At 34.3% G+C, this 23333-nt stretch overlaps 1 protein-coding gene across 2 annotated transcripts; it reads right to left on the reverse strand.

Moving 5' to 3' along the window:
* Positions 1 to 4643: 4643 nt before the first annotated feature.
* On the reverse strand, positions 4644 to 19257 carry betaCOP (coatomer subunit beta). Of its 2 annotated transcripts, XM_074143641.1 has the most exons (18): positions 19117 to 19257; positions 18778 to 18905; positions 16615 to 16844; positions 16337 to 16506; positions 15186 to 15393; positions 14411 to 14548; positions 14103 to 14295; positions 13139 to 13287; positions 12745 to 12885; positions 12530 to 12661; positions 11201 to 11337; positions 10925 to 11124; positions 10492 to 10661; positions 8626 to 8959; positions 7587 to 7748; positions 6464 to 6609; positions 5763 to 6005; positions 4644 to 4848 (listed from the first exon to the last, which is right to left on the reverse strand). In XM_074143641.1, the coding sequence occupies exons 2-18, from the start codon at positions 18866 to 18868 to the stop codon at positions 4777 to 4779; spliced, it is 2916 nt and encodes a 971-aa protein (XP_073999742.1). In that variant the 5' UTR covers positions 18869 to 18905; positions 19117 to 19257; the 3' UTR covers positions 4644 to 4776. The 2 variants fall into 2 exon arrangements, with proteins under 2 accessions (XP_073999742.1, XP_073999744.1); XM_074143643.1 differs by lacking the exons at positions 18778 to 18905; positions 19117 to 19257 and adding an exon at positions 16950 to 17063.
* Between the last annotated feature and the right edge of the window lie 4076 nt (positions 19258 to 23333).

Genomic DNA, 23333 nt, shown 5'->3' on the forward strand with positions numbered 1-23333 from the left:
AGTCTTGAAATCATCCGAGTACTAGCTATTAATTTCCTTCCCTTGTCAGCTGCTGTCTGCAGGCAAAAAACTCTTTAATATTCCTTCTTTTTATTTTTAAATATCTTTCGTTGGCACTACAGTCCTCCGAAAATCTTGGCCTTCTTCATACCACATTATTTTGTGCCTACATCCTCTGTCTACTCAAACCCGAGTAGTAGGTGACCTAATTCATATGAAAGGTTTCTGCCTTATGTGCAAGAGTCTCTTCACTTTTGTTAGACTGCTGAATTTAAGGCTTGAGGACGCCTTTTACATACCTTATTTACCTGAATTCCAGGATCTTAGCTAAATATTTTTTTATCCAGGACTGAGAATCCTAGTGAAAACGATTGACTTTCAATTTCTATTTCAGTTGCCTTTCTCTTCTACTTCAGTTAATCCAGAAAGCGGTATGTGAGGGTTAAAGCAAAATCTTCGTAATTTCTGGACAAAACTCGGCCAAACTTTAATTGAATAGATGTTTTCATAAGGGGATACTAGTATAAAATGAAGGTAACCCTGGTAAGATTAAGTTTCAATACGTTTGTAACACCCTTATATCTACATGAGAATTGTGCATTATTATGGGCCTTGCGCAACATTGCGTGTGAATCTAGGGTTATTAATCTGTCACATTAAGCAAAAAAACTAAATGAAATAATTTGATCAACTCTATAAAACTTTATTTAAAAATTATTAGCTCAAACAGTACAAGTTTTGGTAACCCATATTTTGTGATATGTAAGATTTTTTGAGGACAAATTATTCTAGTAAATATGCTCTCAAGGGTTCAAGTTGTCAGTAAAAAGAATAATGTGTGATTGAAAAGTAAAAAGACTGCAATTTGATCAAATTCGTTTATCAAGTACTTTTAAGAATACTTTTTTTAACTCACTTTTTTGAAAATTGTTCCGTTTTTGAACTAAGAGAGCCTCAAAACGCGATTATTTCTATCGTGAAATTTAAAAATAAAAAAACAACAGGTGTTAAACACCAACTTTTCACTTGCTGCAAAATCTTCAGAAAGTTACTTACTTACTTGCAAACACACTTTTCTTTAAATTTTTTATTTTTTTATTTACATAAAAGGGACCCCACACCTGACACCAGTGTAGTGTAGTATGAAGGAAGGAGAAACAAACAAAAGACAATTAGCAAGAAATACCAGAAGAGCGCAAGCCCTTTATTTATTTATAGAAAGTAAAACTGATACTTGTAAATGTCCTCCCTCCAGCGACAGACAAACGCACACAATAGCTAGGGAGCGGGAAGCGTTCACACTGGACTCATGCCGCTTAGGCCCCAACTGCCTCCATCCACGCGTCACCAGCAACCGGTCAGGCTCACTCCCCTCCCACGTTCTCTTCTTTCGTAGCCATCTCCCACTCCTTTCTGTGATCGCTTGCGTTTACACTAAGTTGTCTTTAACCTTAAAATTTTTAATTAAAGTACATAGGCTTCATTAGTATATAGGGTCAACTGTTGGACTTTTTCTTTTGCGGATTTCGCAGCTTTAGCCGCAAGAAATCCCTAATTTCTCTTAAAATACTCTCAAAAATGATCAAAAAGAATTGAATGATTTTGAATAATTTTATTTTCATTTTCATTTGGATTCACATAAAATTATTGAAATAAAAGAGAGATTTTCTATAAACCTGTTTATATAAAAATTATTAAATAATTTTTGACTATTTTGGAAAGTACTTCATGGTTTTCGTGTGGGCAAAACTCTAAACCTTACACAAAGGACACTTTAAAAGGCAGAGTTTTGTGCAAGCTTGCATCCCCTCTCTAGAACCTTTCAAATCCGTTCTCTGGAAAAAAAAAAATTTAAAAACTTCCAGAAATTGGTTGGTCTGGATTTTTAATCATACCTAGTTTGAGTTTAAAACTCTTTGATACTTCAGTTTCGGGAAGAGAATTATTAGTACATCTTTAGCCAGCAAATGGATTTTGCTAGCCAGACAACATGTTCTTAGATAAGAAATGAATTCAGTAATTGTAAATTTTAATTTGTTGTATCTCGACATGAGTCATTCTTTGTCCATGAAGTAGACCATCAAATATTTTCGGTACGTCCACACTCTAGGCATTTGTAGCCTTCAAGATCCACTCCATACAAAATGATTTAAAAAAAACGTGACACCCAAGAATTCTTATTTCTAAAATCCGTGTTATATTCTCGTTGCAAAAGTTATTTTTCCTGATGTTTCTGACAGCAAATCAACTTTACATTTTTACCTCCTTCGTTTATTATTGAAACAAGATATCTAATACTGGTTCGGTATGGTATGGTCGCTCCTTACCATCAACTCTTCATTTCTTCTTTGTGCTTCTATTCATTGCTTTTCGCTTGCTATAGTCTTCACGTGCTTATGAATACCGGTCAAGCCCCACGCTCGAAGCCAACTGTTCAAAAGTTTACTTTATTAAAACTGTCCGGTAGGACAGTTGTATAAGGGTTGATCGTCAAAAACTGCACGAAAAAGCTTAACGTTAAGAAACACCCAACTTTGACAATTTTTTTCTCTTTTTCTATAAAAGATAAATACACTTCAAAGATACAACCAGAGGCAACTACCATCCAAATTTTCAGGATGATAGCTGTCGAGATTCCTGAAATAGTGATGCTTGAAAGATGAATTTTATACTATTAATGGACTGTATTTTTTTATTTTTTAATACTATCATTTTCAATGTCAGAGCCGTAACAGTTCAAAGTGCAGCCGTAAATTTATTGAAAATGTTGACATTATTTCCTATTAGAAACGAATCACAAGTAGGGCCATATATCCCTTACAATTTGCCTAATAATTCGCCTTATAAATAAATTTATCATAAGTATCTTCTGCAATTGTTGGAAGACTGTTATACAAAAGATGGATACTGCGGTCAAGGTACAAAGTAATTATACTGAATAAAAGTCTAAAAATCTGTTATACAAAAGATGGATACTGCGGTAAAGATACAAAGTAATTATACTGAATAAAAGTCTAAAAATCTAAAGGCTAAATTATGTTTGTTTTTTTCTGTAAACAAAAAAAGTGAGAAATTGTAAAATAAAAATTTTTTTTTTGCAGTTAGATCTATTTTTTGATTCTTTATGTATTCTAAAGTTTAAAATTTGCCCGACACAATAAACAATTTTTTGAAAAATTTAAATCAGTGCACTTTTAAAATGTTTGCAAAATATGACTTACATTTGACTGTGTGTTTGAAAAATCTAAATACCTCATATTAATTTTACCAGAGGGCTACTTTAGAAATAGCATGATTTGCGGTCAAAAAGTAATGTTTTTAAATTTAGCAACTATGCTAAGAATTTTACTCTTCTTACACGAGTGAGAACTGTACAATATACTTACTTGAATGACTTTAGAAGGTGCTCTACCGAATCTCATCTAAACACAAGTCCTCTGAAGTGAAATCAAATTTCCCTGTAAAAAATGTTTCAAAATAGAGTGATAAATTGAGATTTGGGCATTCGATGTTAAAAGAAAAAACTGTTTTCTACGAAATTCCCATCAAAGAAAAATCAATTCGAAATTGTGGTGCTTCCTAAAAACTGTTCTTAATCAAAAGCGTATTGTCGGGTCCTCTGGTACTATCTAAACGAAATAATAATTTTATTTTTAAAAAGTTTAAGTTAAACTTTTCTCATTTTAACGATGAGTTGAGTCTTATACCATTGATGAAACATAACTTTTTAAAAATAATAAATAGAAAAATATTTATAAAACAGAATAAAAAAAAGTGGATATTTCAAAAAGCTTAAAAATAGATCTTATTAATTCATTCCATGAAGAGAAGAAACTATAAACAAAAACTCGTAGGCAAACAGTAACACATCTTTCAATGATTCCAATTATTACAATTCTAATTATAAATTTTTCTAATACTGTATTTTGCTGGACGTGTTAGCTATGTAGTAGGGTGGCTCTCCAAATTACTAGCAGGTAGTAAAAGTGATATTACACCTCACACCTCCATACAGCGCCACCGGCAAATTATATAGTATGCTCTTATGTTTATATTATCCAACGAATTTTCCAGAGAAAACGTTCAAAGTAAAAAAAGGTATTTATTTATTTACACTTATAAAGAAATTATGAGAGAAAATCTCAAATAATAATAATAATACATTCAGTTAAGTCAGATTCTTCTCGTTGGTAGGATTTACATTTTTGTTTGTTTATTTACTAAGTTTCAATGGGGTTCCCTGATGTTAACCCAACCATAATGCAATGTTTGAGCTTCCGCAATTGTTCGCTTCTAGTTAAATTTTTCAGAGCGTAATGAAAACAAGTCATCAAAAATTTGTGGCGACCGCAATAATTTCTCTCATTAAATGAAAGTAGTGAAGAGGTAAAAGCGGTGTCCCCCTTGCAAAGAATCGCAAGAAAAAAATATTATGACAGAATATCACAACATTCTTTTTGGCATTTTGCAACATAGATATTCTATAATCATACATTTTCAATTTATGCTATCCAATTTTTACTGAACTCAGAAGACATTTAAACCTGTATGTCCAATGAAAATTAAAAAAGAAAAAATTGCAAGAAAGTGCACAGAACGTAGCATAAAATAGAGGTTATCTAATAATGACGAGTGAACCTTGATTAAATACTTGAAATAGTTCATATAATCTTCTCATACAATATAAAACTAATAATAATTACAACACTAATATTAACAATAATATACCAAGCATAAGAAATTTAATTTATTTTTTTAATATTATAAAAGTATAATTTAAGATCCAAATGTTTTCCGTGGCCTCTTCTGAGTCATATTAATTTTGTCGCCTAAACTCAGCGCCATTCCCTGCAAGAAGCAAAAAAGTATAAATAAGAACTTTATAGAGTTATGATTAATAAAAAGAAGGTTGTTGAAAAAACAACTTTTTTTTTCTAATCACAGGTTTCACCCCATTCACGTACGCTAATACCATATTGTACTAATCTTTAGTCAGTGCAGAATTTTTCCCATTCAAATAGTCCGTTTTATTGAGCAAAATTTGTTACAGAATACTGACTGTTAGAAACTTCACATTACTATTGGAAACAAAAATACTGAAGCTATATATACTTCCACAACTGAAGTCGAAGTACTCATCTACTTGGTTTTCCAGGTGTTTATAAAGAAAATTTAATGCTGATGATACAACCTAAGAATTGACAGGTTTGAGGCGCCATCGTTAAATGTTGATGGGTCTTTACGAGAGAGGCTATTGAGTCAAACCCAAAAGTATTCGGGCACTTGAAGCAGAAAAAGCAGAATCTACTGACACTGTTAGTAGGCAATCTCCATATTAGGAATATAGACGTAAGATTGTGTCACATGAACTCTTTCACCTTAACAACTTTGGTCAATTTCAAACAAGTTTTGATATATCCTTCTATTAAAATAATGCTTGGCTGATAAAATTGCTTCACACTAAAGAAAACATTAAGGAGCTTGATAGCACTGAACTTCTTTTATACCAATCCAGTGTCTCAGTATTAACCAAAGTTTTGGTATAACGAGGGCTCCAACAGCGCAGAAAAGTGGCTTACAATAAATAGCCAATCGCAATGGACTATACTTTGAAAGTAAATAAAGAGTTCATAAGTTGAAAATAATTTTTCTTCCTCTATACTCTACTACAAAATGGACTTAACACTATATTGCAGGAAAGTAAATAATGAACTCATTAGAAAAAAAAAAATCTTACACAACATTTTTTTAAACAAATTTACCTGACTTTTAGCCCGAATACGTATATGACCAGTAACAGGAGAATCATAATTGTTGAAGGATTTTTCAATGCTAAGATTGGCCAAAGCATCCTCGCCAAATATTGAGCGAGCGTACATATTGGCCGCCATGAAGCCGCACTGACCACACAACGCTTTCTCTGGCGTTAGACACTTCATATTAGTACTTCGAACCAGATGTGCCAGGTATTCGTGCAGATCTGTCAAATTTGTATTTACTGCTACCTGCAAATTGATGAATTTTAAAATATATGTAATAGGTAAGTGCTGCAACGGCATAATGCTGGATACAACGGGGATATAAAGTTTTTATTAATGCTGTAGTGGTTCTAGATGCTCAGGTACACATACATAAGTTTGACATCAACATCATCGATTGCCCAGATTCAAATCCAATTATTTATTACTTTCAAATGAATGTAATAGATACATATTTCTTTACCACTCTAACTTTAAAAATAATGACGAAAATGCAATTATTAATTCAAACCCTTTTTGCTTACAGAAAGATGTTAGTATATTACGAAGGGAAAGACTTGGAATTGTAGGCTCACAGAATGGTTTAAGTTAAAAAAAGTAAATTTTATATACCTAGTTTAATAGGTGAGCAAAACAACTATTTTTGAAAAAAAACACCACTTTTTTTACTTTCTAAGCCTCAATATCTAGATTTCAAAATCTACCTTATTCTCCCATTCAAATTCGGCCCACATTTGTCTGAATTCCGTATCAGAACAGGTAGCCGGCACAATGTAGTCCATGATATCTATGTGAATGTCATTGAGCACGACCACAATACTGTCTGACGCTGCACCGCTAACATCGTACACTGTAACATACAAACAATAATTAGTCAAACATTCAATATTTATATTGCTAACTGTTACGAAAATTCTTATTTTTGTTTAAACGATTTTCTTCATAGAGAAGTGGCACCCTCTTTACATTACACCTCTCCCCACAAGTACCATAACATTTATTTTTTTAAAAAAAGTTATTTTGTCTTAAAACTAATTCGTATCTCGGATTGTCGAATATGGAACTCAGTTTCTAAAGGGATTTGCAATCGTTTGGATAGATAAGATGCGTTGGAAGTATAAATTTTTGTCATTACCTAGAAATTGGTGCTGAAATTGGATTTGTTTTAGACAGGAAGAATTCTAGCAAGGATTTTCTTCTGGTGTGAATATGTCATATGAGAAATGAAGATGCCCAATTAGGCCTTTTTTTCTCTTTATTGATCCTGATCCTGTTGGCATGTCTTTGGACTTATGGTCTGTCTTGCTTTCAGGAATAGATGGCTTCACAACAGTATAGATCCGGATAAATAATTTCACTGAGTTGTCGGCAATCTTTAGGAGTTCAGACGGGGCTCACAGTTAAATGACTTTGTTTACGTCAAGGTCATCTTTCAGATTACTGTTAGGATCTCTTAAAAAGCATTGTAGTTTAAGGAAACACGTTTGTGTAAAGGAGCTCATAATACACCTCTTATGTTAGAGTGAGATACAGTACATAACGTCCATTCGCAAGATTGTTTGGAGGCTAAGAGGAGGGTAGTAGAGGTGAACAGAAAAGAAGCTTCGAGTGTTTCCGCTTTCCTGGTCCCGAGTTTCGATTTAGGTGAGCATGTGTTTTTTTTTTATTGCTTGGAACGTGTAGAGAAGTCCCTCACCACAGACGAATAAAATAGTATCAAAACAGAGAACAAAGTATCAGTGATTTTTCGTTTTTGAGACATTATGTTTGCACAAACACATTGGCACGCACACAAACAAATTTTATCCTATAGGAAATACTGCTTACCAATGTTGCCAAATATGATTCCATTCTCAGTGGATGCAACTTTAACATTAGCTTTGATATTGCAAAAATCCCTAGGCGCTAACACACATGGCTGAGGTTTCTCTACTAACTTTAAATCGCCTAAAGTTGCCAATTCTAATGTACAATTTTGTAGAGTATCACCTGAAATATTCGTCACAATATATATAATTTCTAGTGGGCCTGAAGTGTCAACATTATTTAAACTTTACACAACATTAATATGGTGGTCATCAGTTACTAGTTTAGGATCTGTTAGGAAAAATACATGTTGAAAAAAACTATTGCTCTAGGGATGTATACTGCAAATAGAAATTATAGATTTTCATCCCAAGTAGCCGCTTCACTACTTTCATTTCCAGTTGAATCTTAGGGTTTCCGAATGAGATTAATTAATTTTTTATCGCCTTCTTAAAGACATTATTTTATAGCTGCCTAAGAAGCACCTCTAGATTGTAGTCGTGGGCGTTTCAAAGCCTGTTTGCAAGAATCTCTCACTCTTGCCCAACTCTCGCAATGCCACAAAACATAGTATCATTTAATCAGTTAAGCAATACTAGTAGTGACCATTTAAATTCCTAGGAGGGGCTAAAGTTTCCTAAGCCTAGAGTACTCTTCTTTTGCCTGATTTTTTTTGCGAATACAGGAGCTCTAAGCTCGCGGCATGATTCCCTTCCCACAAAGGTTTGCTTTACTTGCCTTGGGAGCCAGTTCGCCCATGTTCTCAAAGCTCATATGCTCTATGAGCGACGAATATAAAGTGAGCAAGTAGGAGCTACCTGATGAAAAACAGATTACAACCCCATTCAGCTTATCTCTCGAGTTTTGCTCCTCACATATGCATGTTAAAATATTTTTTCCACATATGTACAAAATTAGCCCATCATATCAACGTAATTCCTTCACTTTATATATATATATATATATATAAAAGTATAAAATGTATAAAATAATATATATAAGTATATATATTATATATAAAAAGTATATATATAACAAAAAACATTAAAAAAGAACTTACCTGTTTGATTTACAATAAACACATCTAAGACAATATCATACTGGTTGACATGCACATAAGCTTCTGCATAGACCGGATCTGAGAATCCTGTCAACTGAGTAACCTTATTTAAACTACTAGCCGGAAAGAGTAGATCTGAGGTGGATAGCGAGGTTAGTCCAGTTCCGTTGCTGGTACCGATAGTTCCTCCAGTAACGCCGAGACCAATGGCTTGGCTCAAGCTCACTTCGAACACATTCTCAGCTCCAAGATCTGAACTACCGTTGGCTGAGGTTAGTTGTAAGAATGATATTGGGTCGTCTACTTGTATTGTATGAACTGATTTTTCTTTAACCTGACGAAACAGTAAACAAAAGAAAAAAAAATCTGGTATGAAATAATCATACGATCTATTTTTCAAACGAAATTGATATTAAAAAAAATTATTATTAATATGAGCATGTTTATAGAAATCGGTAGAGCCATTTTAACATTTTATTTTTGTTTTAAAGCGCGTCAACATCTGTCATTAGTGCCCAGTACTTTTTTCTCTACTGGCCTCCCGATAGTGTTCTCTCTCATTACAGGCAACAGTGTCCATCACCGGGCGGTGTGCTTGTAGAAGCTCCTAGGAAGAGAAAAATCTAAAGGCTAGCAGCTGGAGTCGAACCCGGGATCTTTTCGTGGGAAAAGAAAATGTTAAATAAAACTTAGAAATCTGTACTGTAGAGAGAGAGCCCTACAACTAGTTTAATAATTCTATAGTACATTTTAATAATTCTAACAATAACTCAATCATTTAGAAGAGATAGATCTGTGCAGTGCAGTGTTTTTGGATTAGAGGTATATTTCATATTGCTTTAATATAATACAGTGAAGTAAAATTGTGAAATCAATGTGAGTCAAAGTAAAGCTTAAGTCTTTGCAGTTTTTTGCCTTGTTTAGAAGAGAAAAATCTGTGAATGTACTTGAAGGCATTAAAGACAAAAATTATAAAGTTGCAGTTTCTTCTTACATTGGTGATACAATTTACATATTGTACTAAGTGGCCACTCTTAGTGGTCAAGGATTGCTGTTCCTCTTAATATCTCCTAAACGAAAACTTACAGTTTAAAAAGTTAAGGGTTGATTCAACGACAAAAGGTACACCAAACAAATAGCATACATACGAGTATAATTCAAATTTAGCTTAATTTCAGCCTGCAAGAACCGTTAGTAAAAGCTTTATGAATTTTACTTAGGTTTATTACAAATCTTTTTTTCTCATCCAACTGACTGATATCTTTTGCACATTTGAAAATTTGCCTTTGAACAATGATTTATTGGACAATGAATTCTTACAGTAAATATTTAAAAACACAACAATCAATCAATTGCACTTTTACAATTTTAATTGTTCTTTTTCAATTGTTATAATTTTTATAACAATTGATCAATATAATTTGAGTGATTTCTGTGCATTAAATTTTTTAGAATTTATTAGATGTCACAATCTTGATACCGTAATTTTTATTAATAGTATATTTTGAGTTAAAATGCTCCATAAATAGTAAAAAAGAGAAATTTTATTTTTATCCTATTCAAAATTATTCTTATTATTCATCTGTTTCATAGTGTGAAAAATATGCTACGTTTTTGGAGAGTTCCAAGTTAGTAGGAAGATGTTAAGGAGGAGTGGTATCAAATTGGTGGGAAATAGATAGAGAGGTTCAAAAAATATTTATTGTGGTATGAAAGTGTAAAAAAGCATGAAGTATTGCGGTACCCACTTTTCTTAAGTACAGAGATAATTTCCTAACGACCAATGGGAACATAATTGGTTCAAAGTAGTAAAACAAATAAAATTTACATTTCCAACCTTTTCTTATCGAGACTCTGTACACTTACCTTGCTCAAGGTACTCTCTTCATTTTGCTTGGCCATTAACATTGAAGCTAAGGCAGTTCTGCAGTCATTGGTGAATATTCTGACTATGGGAGTACATCTCTCCGACAGCACCCTAATGCAAAATAACATTCTTTCTGCATCGTCATTACTTAATACTTTACAAGGCAAACCTGAAATAAAATAAAATAAATGAAGACTAACGAAAAAATTTGTAAAATTAGGAATTAGTCTAATATTTAATGTTTCTCAATACTGAATAGGTGGTTACCGAATAAAAATTTTCATCAATTTTCAAGAAAAAAAAATAGTCTGAGTCAATAAATGAAAACTAGAAAAGAGGTGCACACCTCCGGTGAAACGACTTTATAGGCATATCCCAACATATTACTTCAAGTACAGCCAGTTTAACTAAGAACAACCAAAAAATGCTAACCTGATTTGCCTAAATGTAATATGGAGGCAATTATTAGCATAGCCTCTGTGCAAAATGAATTCTGCATTGTTGGATCTTGTATACGAGACGTATATCTTAAAGCTAATTTCGCTAAAGTTGATGCAACGGATGCACCGATAAAGAAATCACCATCCATTAAATAAAGTCTCAGTGGTGGTCGATCCTCTTTCTTGGACGAACTGTAAGAAGCATAAACAAGCTGTTTTTAGATCACTATTGATTTCCTATTAACATCAGATGAAGTTATTTTCTTACGATATTGTATTGAAGACAGATTGCGTGGCGTAAGTACCGTCCGATGTAACTAATTTAGAACCTGAACCGCCTTGTTCCGATTCTTCTGCGGACTTTTCACCAGTAGCTTTTTTCATTTCATCCTCAACTAAAGGCAACTGTGAAGCAGTACCATTTTCATAACATAGGCATTTAGAGAAAACGTGCGAATTTCGAGAGTAATAATAGACATTTATGGTTAAATAATGGCTGGTACATACGGATGACAGTTTTTCTAAAAAAAGAAGATTCTGATCTTTAAAACACATCCACATATAGCTGATTTTATCCAGCACGGAAAACCTAACCACATTTTTAATATCCACATATGTTAAATGCTTACACTCAACATCTAGTGAATATTATATTGGTTTCTAGAATGTGTTCCTAAATGTATCCCCTTCAAATATATCGTCACTTCTAGTGTTTTTTAAGAAGATTTAGTCATAAGTCTTATATAATAGTAATTTTAGGCCACTACTAGAGGAATCAGTTGCTTAAGCTACTGTGTTCAATGTGAAATCGAGGGAAAGATGTTCTTCTGGATTAGCGTACTGCTCAACTTAGTTTCAAACATTTTTAGAGGGGTACGAACCTCAGAGAGAAAGTAGATTCAGGGCGATTAAAGATCCGTCTGGGTTGCGCTTCTGCGGAAGAGAATGTGGATTTACTGGCGAAATCCTGATAAAAGGATGTCAATGGTTAAATGAAAATAAACGACAATACTGTTGGTGCAAATTGGAGAAATAATCGGATGTTGCACGTTTCCTGAACTACTATGAAGTAATTCATCACGAATTCGTTCCCGATGGACTTCTATGAATTTCATCTATATTGCCAACTTAGAATTGCAATCAAAAATGGTTCTGCATTATTAAGCACAGGTCAATCACAAACTAATATTGTTCCAGCAAAATAAAGCTTGACCCAAACTCCTCCAACTACTCTAAAGATAAATTTAAAGAATTCCTACTACATCTTCTTTATATTCCAAACTTAGCTCCGTCCGATTCCCCCCACTTTCTTGGCGGAAGAAAAGAAAATGTATTTAATTCAATGAACTTTAAAGCTGCAGTGCAATTTTTTTTCGAACCAAGGATTGGTATCAGCGAGGTTTTCAACATTTGTAGAATTGCCAGCGAGATGTACGAAAAAGTATTTTAAACTAAAAAAAAAATCAAATACAGTTACAATAAACGGATATTTTAAAACGAAAAACTGTCACTTTATTTTCGAAACACCTTATTACTTCCAATTTTAATCTGTTTGAGGTTTTAGAGTTGCAATCATGAAAAATATTTCGAAACTTACCTCTCCTAAAGTAATACGAATTTGTTTTAAAACTGCGTTAATATCATCACCGTTTGTATATTCGCCTAAAATCCACAAGGCAGCTCTGTGTACTTTTACTGATTTTATAGACACAAATGCTTCGAGTAAACGCTATAAATGAAATTTAATATTTTCTATAAGTGGTAGATCATTATTCTTACTTTATTAGATTACTTCATTTAAATACATCTTACTTCAATAATTAATGGTCTTAAATTTTCAAATTTATGTATTGCTTCTCTTACAAACACTAGGACATCGTAAGATGCAAGCTCGCTGGTGTCCGACAGGAACTCCATTAGCACTGGTATGACAGAGCCAGCCACATCTGGAAACTAAATCAGAGTTTCAATTACTAGGCTTTACCAAAATTCCCATGTTTGTTTTCATACTTTCTCTTATCTTTAGTGGTAGCACGCATGTTTATATACAACACTCAGACCGGTTTCATGATCAGACGTAGATAGAGAGTAAGCTAAGTCCACGGTGTCCTCTATCCTACATTCAGCACATTTGTGTGTCAACGAAATGCTTTAAATATCGGAGCTAATCACACTCAATATAAATCACCTACATGTGTATCATTACCTTCATGCAACAAGAATGTAACGTTCGGACCAACAGCTGGCGATATTTGCCCGTGTCCTCATGCTCGGTCAGATTGTGCGTCTTAGTCACTTCCTTCTTCAACATCAACACAACTTCCTCAATACAACGAGACGTCGTTAAATCCAAAGCTGAAAAAGCAATGAATTAAGATTGTAACTATTCTTCGACAAAAAGAAGAAGTGTAGGCTAATGAGGGATCCTTAACATCGTTTAGATGCCCCGATTCAGCGGTAGATGTCACGAAGCAGTTTCAAGACGGAGGAATGGAGAAACACGAAGACAGCCGACAAGCTAGAAAATATATAAAAGTTAAGCAGGAAATGCATTACGAGAGCTGAGCGGTCAGAACCGAGCTTGCAAAGTTTATTGCATTATGGTACTAGATTCGTTCCCGGCCTTAGTTTTTATTTAATGGTTAATATAAGAAATTTACAGTAAAGTACGTTTGCTAGTAGCCTCTGTTTAACACACCTAATTAATTAGCCTACCCGAAATCATTGGCATTACTTTACTTTATGAGAGAGACATTTATTCTTGAGCAGGATGCAACTAAGATTTTCGATAGCTGTGGACACTTGCACATATTGCACAACATTTACACAAAGTAGGAAGGAAGATAAAACGTGAGTGATCAAAAATTGGGAAAAGGTGTATACGAGTGCCGTAAATTGATCCAAGACGTACCCCTAAAAAAATGTTTGGAGGGTTTGGAGTAAAAAAGATGTGAAGGATATTTTACGACATTGAAAGTAGTTCGGAAGTACTACTTTTAGCAGAGCCTTCAATGGTTTGGGGGATAGGAGCCACATTTGGCTCAAGTCCCCCGACCTAGGGTACTCCATTGATATTAATCATCCATCAACTATTTTGGAACTTGGTCAAGGGCGCCATTTTCTACAATCATCACTCACCCTCATACACATATCTCAAAATGATACCTTACCAAGATTCAACGCCTTCTTCCTGACTTCCATATCCGGACTGGCAAGCACGCGCAATATGTCCATAACTAGATCTTGTAAAACTCTCTCATGCGATGGAATGGCTCTTAGAGCGATTAATCGATCCAATACGATTAATTTCACATTATTATCGCTTTCCTTAATTATAAGATCGATATAACAAGAAGCGGCTGCCTGGAAAACCATCAATCAAATTACTAATCACAATATCAGAACTATCATTTTCCCTAACAATTCTAGTTAAGGTGTCTGTTGCGCCTATGTACTTCAAGGTTTCGAATTATCATACCTTAATGGCCGTAGGAGCGTTGGATAGTGTGATCAGAGTACCTGCTGCTTCATATCGCACTGCCGGACTGCTGGAGTTCAGCAGATTGTATATGCATCTAATAAACTTGGATCGTTCTGATGGATTTGCATGACAAACCTACCCAAATAAACGTTAAATTAAAAAAAAAGTTTTAAAGCAGTATTAAGCGATCAAATTTACTTAGCTCAGATAAAAATAGTGCAGCATCCCTAAATCTGCCCACTGGGTTAGATTAATTCGTTTGCCCTAACTGCAAGTGTTTCAGCAAAACCAACTAGCAATGTGTTTAGTTATCACTGGTTAAGAATATTGGATTAACCATTGGTGAGCCTGTTTAGTTTTGATAAAAAGTGTTGATCTAAATACCGCGTTGCTAAACTAAAATGAGTAATGTATTCTTTGCTATTCTTGCTTGGACTCATTTCAATGGATAGTGGAATGGTTCTAAGAAGAGGTTATAGCAATTCATCATTTACCCTCCCCCGCTTAGCCTTAATTTGGAACCGGGCGTATTTTGTGGGTGTGTTTATGTTCGTATTTGTGTCGAGCGGCAATGAAAATTTAGAGCAAGATTAGGACAGTGCATTTTTCTATTTTAATGTGACATTTTTGAACAAGAATCTAAAATAGGAATTCGGAAACCAGGAAATTGTGAAACTACTTGATTTGAGAAGACTCTACTAGATCGTGAAAACATGGTCTTAACCTAATAAATTAAGAATTCCAATGAATTATTTTCAGTTTATTATCATACCTTATAAATTAATTCCACAATGACCAGCTGGAGTATGTCCCCAAATGTAGAAACCTGGTCTAGACATGAAGCTAAATATGCAAGTGCACTCTTCTGGTCTGCGTGCAGCAACATTAAAAATGCATTTCTCTTACATGACATATCCTGTTCACTCTCCAGAAATTCAGCGATCAGTTCTGGTGCATCAGGAATTAAGAAGCCAAAATTTCTGAAGACAAACGATATCTGAGATATAACAAGGTAAGTCTGATATTTACAAACGCTATATAGATTATTCTTGAGACACTACAGAGAGAAAGTAAAAGTGAAGTAATCGCCTATTTTTTTTTTCAGGCAGGGGCTTAACTTCCAACTATCAATTAGGAGTCGCGGACGGGAGCGGTAGCACATACTGTACCATTAACATTTTTCATTGAAAAAAGTAGCTACACGCGGGATTCGAACTGGGATCTCCCAATTACGATTCCACATTTCATAACACAAGTACCCAACAAGTCATGCATACTTAAACTCGTACTTTCAACCATTTAAAAACGTTCGAAAATTTCATGTGTTTTATTTAAATTTTCTTACAATTGATATCATTTTAATAATTTTAGTGCATTAAATTTTCATTAATATTGTTTAGAATTTATTTAGATGTCAAAGACCCTTATGCTGGGATCGCGGTGAAATGAAGTATCCGATTAGTACAAAAACAATTTAAACAAAAATCAATCAATGTTCGTCGTTTTCTAAACGAAGATGGACCGATGGACTTTACCTGAATATCCAACTTTTCAGCCAACAATTTTTGACACAACGTAAACGAAAACTATCCCAAAGTAATCATGCTTGAATTAAACACAAAAAAATTATGTAACAGCAAGTAACGTTCGGTCACACACACCTTCGTTAGGCTAAAAAAAATTTAAGGATCTGATGGTAATGAATTTCTTTTACACATAATTATAATCCTGAGCTGGCTCTATCCAACTAGCATTTGTTTTGATGCTATTTCACCCTTTATTTATGGATATATATTAAATAATTGAATATCGGTCGTTTGTTTAAAAACAACTGGAATACGATACGAAACGTCTTACAGGAACCCTCTGAAAATTAATGGTATCAGGCCTCTATAGAGCAATTAATTTTAAAATAATAAGTACTTGTAAATAGTAAATATTGCGAGGACAGCATTTCTTCTCACGTAACAGACTCGGTGATCCAGACACGATCTTATAGCCGGCATCAGTGGCTCCAGTAGATCTGGTTCTTTTAATTTACAAAGAAATCTTAAGGTAGATCCTCTAACATACTCGTTTGGATGTTGTAAATCCTAATAACACAAAAAAAAAAATTATATTAAATTTAAAAGTACATTATTTTAGTGCAGTCTTGCAAAACAGAGCGAAAATCATGCAGAAATGACAGATATGAAGTTTACCTTTCTATAAGCATCACAGACCAATATCATCTCTTGTAACAATTTTCCGTCCGGTGTTGTCTTCGGCACAATTTCCCAAAAGATTAACAATAATTTTTTGATGGTATGATCCTGAGATGGTAACACAAACCTGATAATATGCATCAAAATGCCCGGCAAACGTTCTCCATTTGCAATCATGTGTATCGTGCTCTTAAGTGCTTCAATTTTGGTCTTCGTGTCACCTTTTTCTGGAAGAGGATGAGAAAATTATAACCCAAGTCAGGGGGAATATACCGTGAGACATTAATTTCAGAATTGTTCTTTACTCAATGTTTAGAAATTAATGTATGTACCTATTACAACGATTAGAAATCTCTGACTTCCAGAACGCTTAATGAATCACAGAAATAGTTTATGAATAGACTAGCTTTTTCGTAAATTGGTGCTATAAACAGGGATGGTTATAATACCTGCAGCTTTCTATATATGCATCCGCAAGTGACTCAGGTGATATAAAAATGAAAGTAACACAAAGAAATAATAACAATAATAAAATCATAGTCTTTTGGAAAATTTAACCTAATTTTGTTTTTCATTAAGTAAAAAAGCACTTGGTAAAGAATTGTTAGGTCTCAGCTTTTAGATAAATTAAAACACCAAAAAATTAAGTTTTAAAATACGAATATATTTCGTTTTTTAGACAAATAAAGTTATTGAAAAAAAAATCAGGGTATTTGCAGCTTCAAAAAATATTTATTTTTTTAAAAAGATCTGAAAGTGCGTTATCGGAGTATGGAATCAATATTTACATATTTATTGTTGGCTCTTTCATAAAGATATTAGCAATAATATAAACACTAACAAAAAACATGCTTTAAACCATAATTTAATTAAATATACTCCTATTCATTAAAATTTAACAAAAAAATAGTAATAATAAAAATCGTAGTAAATAAATCTAATCCAATTTTACACAATGCCAAATAGGGGATATCAAATTGCAAGTGTAAAACAAATTATACGAATTATTAACTCACATTCTGAATACTCTCGTGCAGATAAACTGACTAAATTTGGAATAATTTACATAGTGCACAAAATGTATTATAAATCTGTAAAAAAGTAATGTTCAGTTTCTTACAGTGCAGTTTCTCGCACATATGTAGTTAATATTAATTATTCTAACAGAATTTCAGAATCTGCCCCACATTTTTTTGTTCTTTAAGCAAGTAACTTTTTCATAGTTTCAAGAATAGTATTTAGAGCCCGCTGCATACAATACCACGTTCTTCGAAGTGTCTTTTTCCATGTATCTTTCAAATGATAGAGGTTTTTCCTGATTTAGATCCAGAGAAATAAATATTTTGCAGTAAAAAAGATATGGATTTTTCGCGTCTCAATTCCGCAAAAATCCCACTGCGCTCAATGTCCTTAGCCATATTTTGTATTACCTTGAAGAATGCCAAGGTAAGACAAAAATCACTCAACCATCCGTGACCAATTTAAGCTAGTCTGATCTCTACCTCAGTACTTCAAAGATTGGCGTTACTTAATACACTTTCCAGGTATTGAAACATGTATTGACCAAATGCTTTTTTTACCGAGCTTGATATCTGTAATTACCCATATTAATAAAAATACAGCCTCTTTGGATCTGATGTAATAAAACAGTTACGAGAGAGAACTCTCCAGAAGCTCATTTTCAACAATAAAATTTAGGTTTTTCTTTTATTTCTAACCATGTAGAGTCCTTGTGAAAAATTTGAACCATGTGAAAAATGACAACCTGGGGCAGAGAGACAAGGTTAGGAATGACCCAGCTAATCCAGGACGTCTGATCACCTTTTATAGGCTTCAAGTCCGCTTGAGATTAGCAAAGAACGAAAGTTGACATGTTTGTGAGGACCATCCCCGCTTCTTGTTAAGTGGGACATAACCACCCTACTTCACCAGTTAGTTTTTTAAGGATGAAAACGATGAATCAGGTTATAGATTCCGCTCCAGAAGAAGCGTACTTTACCGTTGGAAATTGACGTCAAATAGTAATTTCTAGATTTAACTGGATCATTCTTAAAAATGAACCTTCGGTAATACTTCACAAACAGAGCAAAATTCGTTTAAGGAAAATTAAGAAACCACGCATTGACTGTTGTTAGATCTTAGTACAAATACTGTACTTACCCAAATCCTGCTTTAATTGCATTTCACTAATTGGCTCAATATCCGAGGAGAAATTGATGAGCGTGTAGCAAGGTTGTTCGGCCAAAGTCATCTTGTAATTTGTATTATGTTTAATCAACTTGTTATTTCTGTAAAATTGAAATAAAAGAGAAATTTTCAACATAAACTCCTTTAAAATTCCTTTAAATGAAAATAATAAGGCATTATGGGTCTTTTAATTTTCTTGCTTGCTATCACACTTCAGAATAACTGAAGTGGGTGATCGGTAAAGCACTGATAATTTTTAAGGTAAAGAGCCTCAGATTATTTTAAACCTTTCTATTGAAATAGATAACTTACTTCTTTTTCTTTATAATGAAAATCAAATGAAGATGTATTTAATAAAAGTTAAGTCAAAATGTACCTAACTTTGCCACATAATATAATTAAGATAAATACGTGGACAAGTTAAATCGTCCACTACACATACATGGGCGGTCAGTGTTGTTACAAAATTCAATTAAAAAAATAAATGAATTTAATAAAACCTACACAATTTAATTTATTCTAAATTTAATACTAAAAATAACAAAAAATGTTGTTTATTGGTTTACTGCATCCATCCAGAAGCCTAAATTAAAACTAAAATGCGGAACCCCACAACTAATTTTTACTCCTGAATCACTTATGTTCTTAAGGGTTCCAATAGAGATTCTAGAAACGTTCCAATAGTCCAATACTTCCGAAACACAACTGTCGAAACTATTCCAATACCTGGTATAGTTCATACTTTGTTTCTATACGATTCTAGGCATCAATAACTTTCATTAGGAATTGGTATTTTTCTTTCCCATTAGCTTTTTGTTTTCTGCCGAAGGAAAATATTTGGAGAGAGCGGTCTAAATTTAAAAAAAAAAAAATACCCTCTTTGCCCTTGTACAGCAGAGATGGGGCCATTATCGCAGATTAAAATTTTTAAAAACTTTAGGGGATGATTCTTTTGTTGATTAAAAACTAGAGCAGTTGGCGTGTTATCAGTGCTCTTAGCATTTGTGCAAATTTTATGCGGTAATATTGTGCTTTTTTCCTTGATTTTTGTTGTGGTTTTGAGGAAACATTTACTAACTTAAATTTGTTGCTTTTTCCTGTGATTCGTTTAATTTTTTGCGAATTTAAATTCAAAAGAATTATAAATAAATATTTTATTCCTTTTTCACTTCGCTTAATTTTTGTTTACTGTTCATACTTAAACGAACTTTGAACTATGCCTAACGATAAAGATTCTGCCAGCAATGGTAGTGGAGGTAGAAAGAAAATAATGGAGGGGTAGTGACATGAACTATCCGGTTATTGCTAAACCTGATTACTAACAGTAACTAGTGAAGTTGCTGTTGATAGCAAGGAGCAAGCAACGTTTATAAAGTTAAATGCCCTTAAAATTGAATTTGTACATAAATATGTGAAAAATAAATTTATTATAAATGCCAAAAAAATTATTAAAAATGAACCTAAGACAGTTTCAATGAAATGTAAAAACTAAGCGACCAATTTCACTAATTGTGAAGGCTACCTTCATTTAAACTTAGCAGCACGCATTTCTGGATATTTTCTTCTCGGATCATTTTAAAACTGCCCGGTAGGACAGTTGTACAAGGGTTGTTTACTCCAAGAAACACCTCGACGAAAGTCACCTCTGGTGCACGTGCATATATGCTCTTTGTATGCATGTATACCACTAAAGCAGTTCATCTTGAATTGGTGCCTTCATTATCCACAGAAGCTTTCATTAATGCTCTTGAACATTTTATTGTAAGGACGGGAAACCTGAGATAAACCTCTCCGATTGTGGGAAGAACTTTGTTGGCGCTGCACTACCCAAGCTGAGATGGGGACTCGTGTCTAGGCTTCGGGCCTGGGCTACGTAGTTATTTCTGTATTGGTCAGGGGCAGGCATGAAACAGTAGTTGCTGAGCTCATGCAGGAAGCATTCAAGATCATAGAGCATTGGTGTAGAAGGGTAGATCTTACTGTGAATTCATACACGTGAAGACTACTCTGGTCCGCTTTACCTAGGAGAAGGGGCACAAAAAGCTTGGAATTTTTGGCAAAATTCTGGTAGTGTCGGGTGAGGTCAAGTATCTGGGCGTTGTCCTAGACTCCAGACTCAATTGGAAAGCACATCTAGATAAAGTTACACTAAAGGCAAAAAAGGCTAGGTGTGGTATTACTAGAACCTATGGGAAGACATGGGGTTTTCGTCCCAAAATGACCCACTGCCTCTGTACACGATCATTCATTCCAATTATCACCTACGGTGCGGTAGTGTGGAGGAGGAAGACTGAACAACAGACGGCCATCAAAGCTCTAGTCAGGGTGCAGAGACTGGCCTGCCTATTGCTTACGGGGGCCCCTAGCAGTGCCCCTACTGCCAGGGAATCATCAAGGGTGCAGTTCGTGTGGCTCTCAGAGGCTGGATCTGGAGAGAACATGAAAAGAACAGGGTGATGTATCCTGGGGTCAAACACAGCAAGACTATGTCTTGACTGTGTAAACAAAGAGCCAAAGAGACTCTGCTTGGGCACAGATCAGATTACTCTGATCACAGGCCTGTTCACAGGGATGGTAGGTTCAAGGTTGGGCTTATTAGCTCGGAACCGTTGTGTAGATTGTGTCATGAAGAGGAGGAAACGACCCCTCACTCGTCCGATTGCGTTGCAATCAAGTGGTTGCGCTATGAATCATACCTTTAGATCTTTGATACCAAGGAGGTAGTAGCGCAAAAAGAACTAGTACAGGAAGTCCTTAACCTCTTTAGTAGGGAAGATTTCGTCTACTAGATCCAAAGGGGAAGATACAACAAGCCTCTTTTGGCTGCGGTGGCGTGGGGCATAGGTCCCTTCCCGCTTTCTTTAATCCTAATCTTGTTGGCGCTGCCAATTATCTTGCTGAAGTAACTGCCTGGCATGGCTCAGAAACTACTCAAAACGCATTCTTGGTCACATCAATCATCATCTTATCGATTGTGTATTTAATCCTCCACAGGCACCATACTTTTGAGGAATCTGGAAGGCAGAATCAAGTCTACTTATACTCTGCTTCGAAACTCATTGGGAATTCTACTTCATCACAAGAGCTCATAAATATCTTCATAAAAATCGAAGCTGTATTAAATTTACAGCCGCTTCAACCTCTGTCTACATACCCTAAGATCTTCCGCGGCACTTCACAATTAGTGTACCACTCACTGCCCCTTCCAAAGATAATTTAACCGACATACCGACTATTCATTTAAGTCGTTGGTAAATATCTGACAGAACGAGTTTAAAATATTTGGGATCGGCAGAAACAGTACCTTCAGGCGTTACAGCAACTTAACAAGTGATTACTTCATGACTCAACTTATTGGTACTGAAAAATGTAAACACCTTGCTTTTACAATGGCCCCTTTCTCGCGTCATTCTTATCCATTCTGAGTCAGATGGCATTGTTCGAGAGATTATTGCAAAGATAACTCAGTAAACCTATAATCGAACTGTAACTTAATTATTACCTCTATCTTAATTGAGAGAAAATTCACTTTGTTTTCAAATCAGATCAGGATCTCCGTCACTATCATCACTCAATTCATCACATCAACTCGTTTCTCGCTTTTCTAAATTTTGCGGGCGGTATGCTAAATAAATTTATTTTAAGATTAGTGACAAAAATATTGGAATAAGGACTTTATGATCAAAATACTAAAGACTAAACAACCAAGTGGTATTCTGTACCTTGTATGTTAACCCACCAACGTTCATATGGTCTACTGAGTGCGCGCTGCACAGTTGAACGTAGTCATCAAATCATATTACCTGTTTTTATCTCTAATTGTTAACATTATTTATGTAAAAAAATTGCTTTATACAACCCGGGTACCCTATAAGTAAAACTTGTTCTCTATTATATTGTGTGCATACACTACCAAAACATACCACTTCAAATCAAGTTTCAAAAATTTACAAAATGAGTGTATTGCTATGTGCTTTGATTTTCATGTTCATTTTTATTTGATAATTTCATCAACAGATATCAAAAATTACCTAATCAATGGGAAAGATAAAATCGATTAGGCTACTGATTAGTTCCATCGTCGGAATTCGCAGTTTACTTACTGCTGGCCATAACTTCATCTAAATTTATCTATTTCTATTTATCTATTACACTTTATTTTGTTTTAGATTGAGCATTTTTCAACAGTGTCTGCTACCATTCAGAGCGATTTGTTGATATCTTCTTCTTTAACTTTCTCTTTTCAACTTTAATTTTAGGTTTTAAATTGTAATAATTTAAGCGGCGGGCTCTAATAAAATGTTTTGCTCGGGCCGGGCATTGTTGGCTATCAATGCTCTAGAGCAAAGCTTAGGATTGGATTTAGGTTCTTAAATACTATGCATGAAGCTATTGAATCTGAACTAGGTCCATTATGCGGTACATTTGAGGGAATCGTTTACTAAAATGGCACTTCGAAGGATAATTCTATCCTATCTATTCTTCTAAACTATTCTTCCAGACTTGGATCCTCTAGATGGGTGCTTTAT

This window comes from Rhodnius prolixus, unplaced genomic scaffold (assembly GCF_049639745.1).
Source record: "Rhodnius prolixus isolate KJV_2025 unplaced genomic scaffold, Rpr scaffold_12, whole genome shotgun sequence".
In the NCBI taxonomy this organism is placed as follows: Eukaryota; Metazoa; Arthropoda; class Insecta; order Hemiptera; family Reduviidae; genus Rhodnius; species Rhodnius prolixus.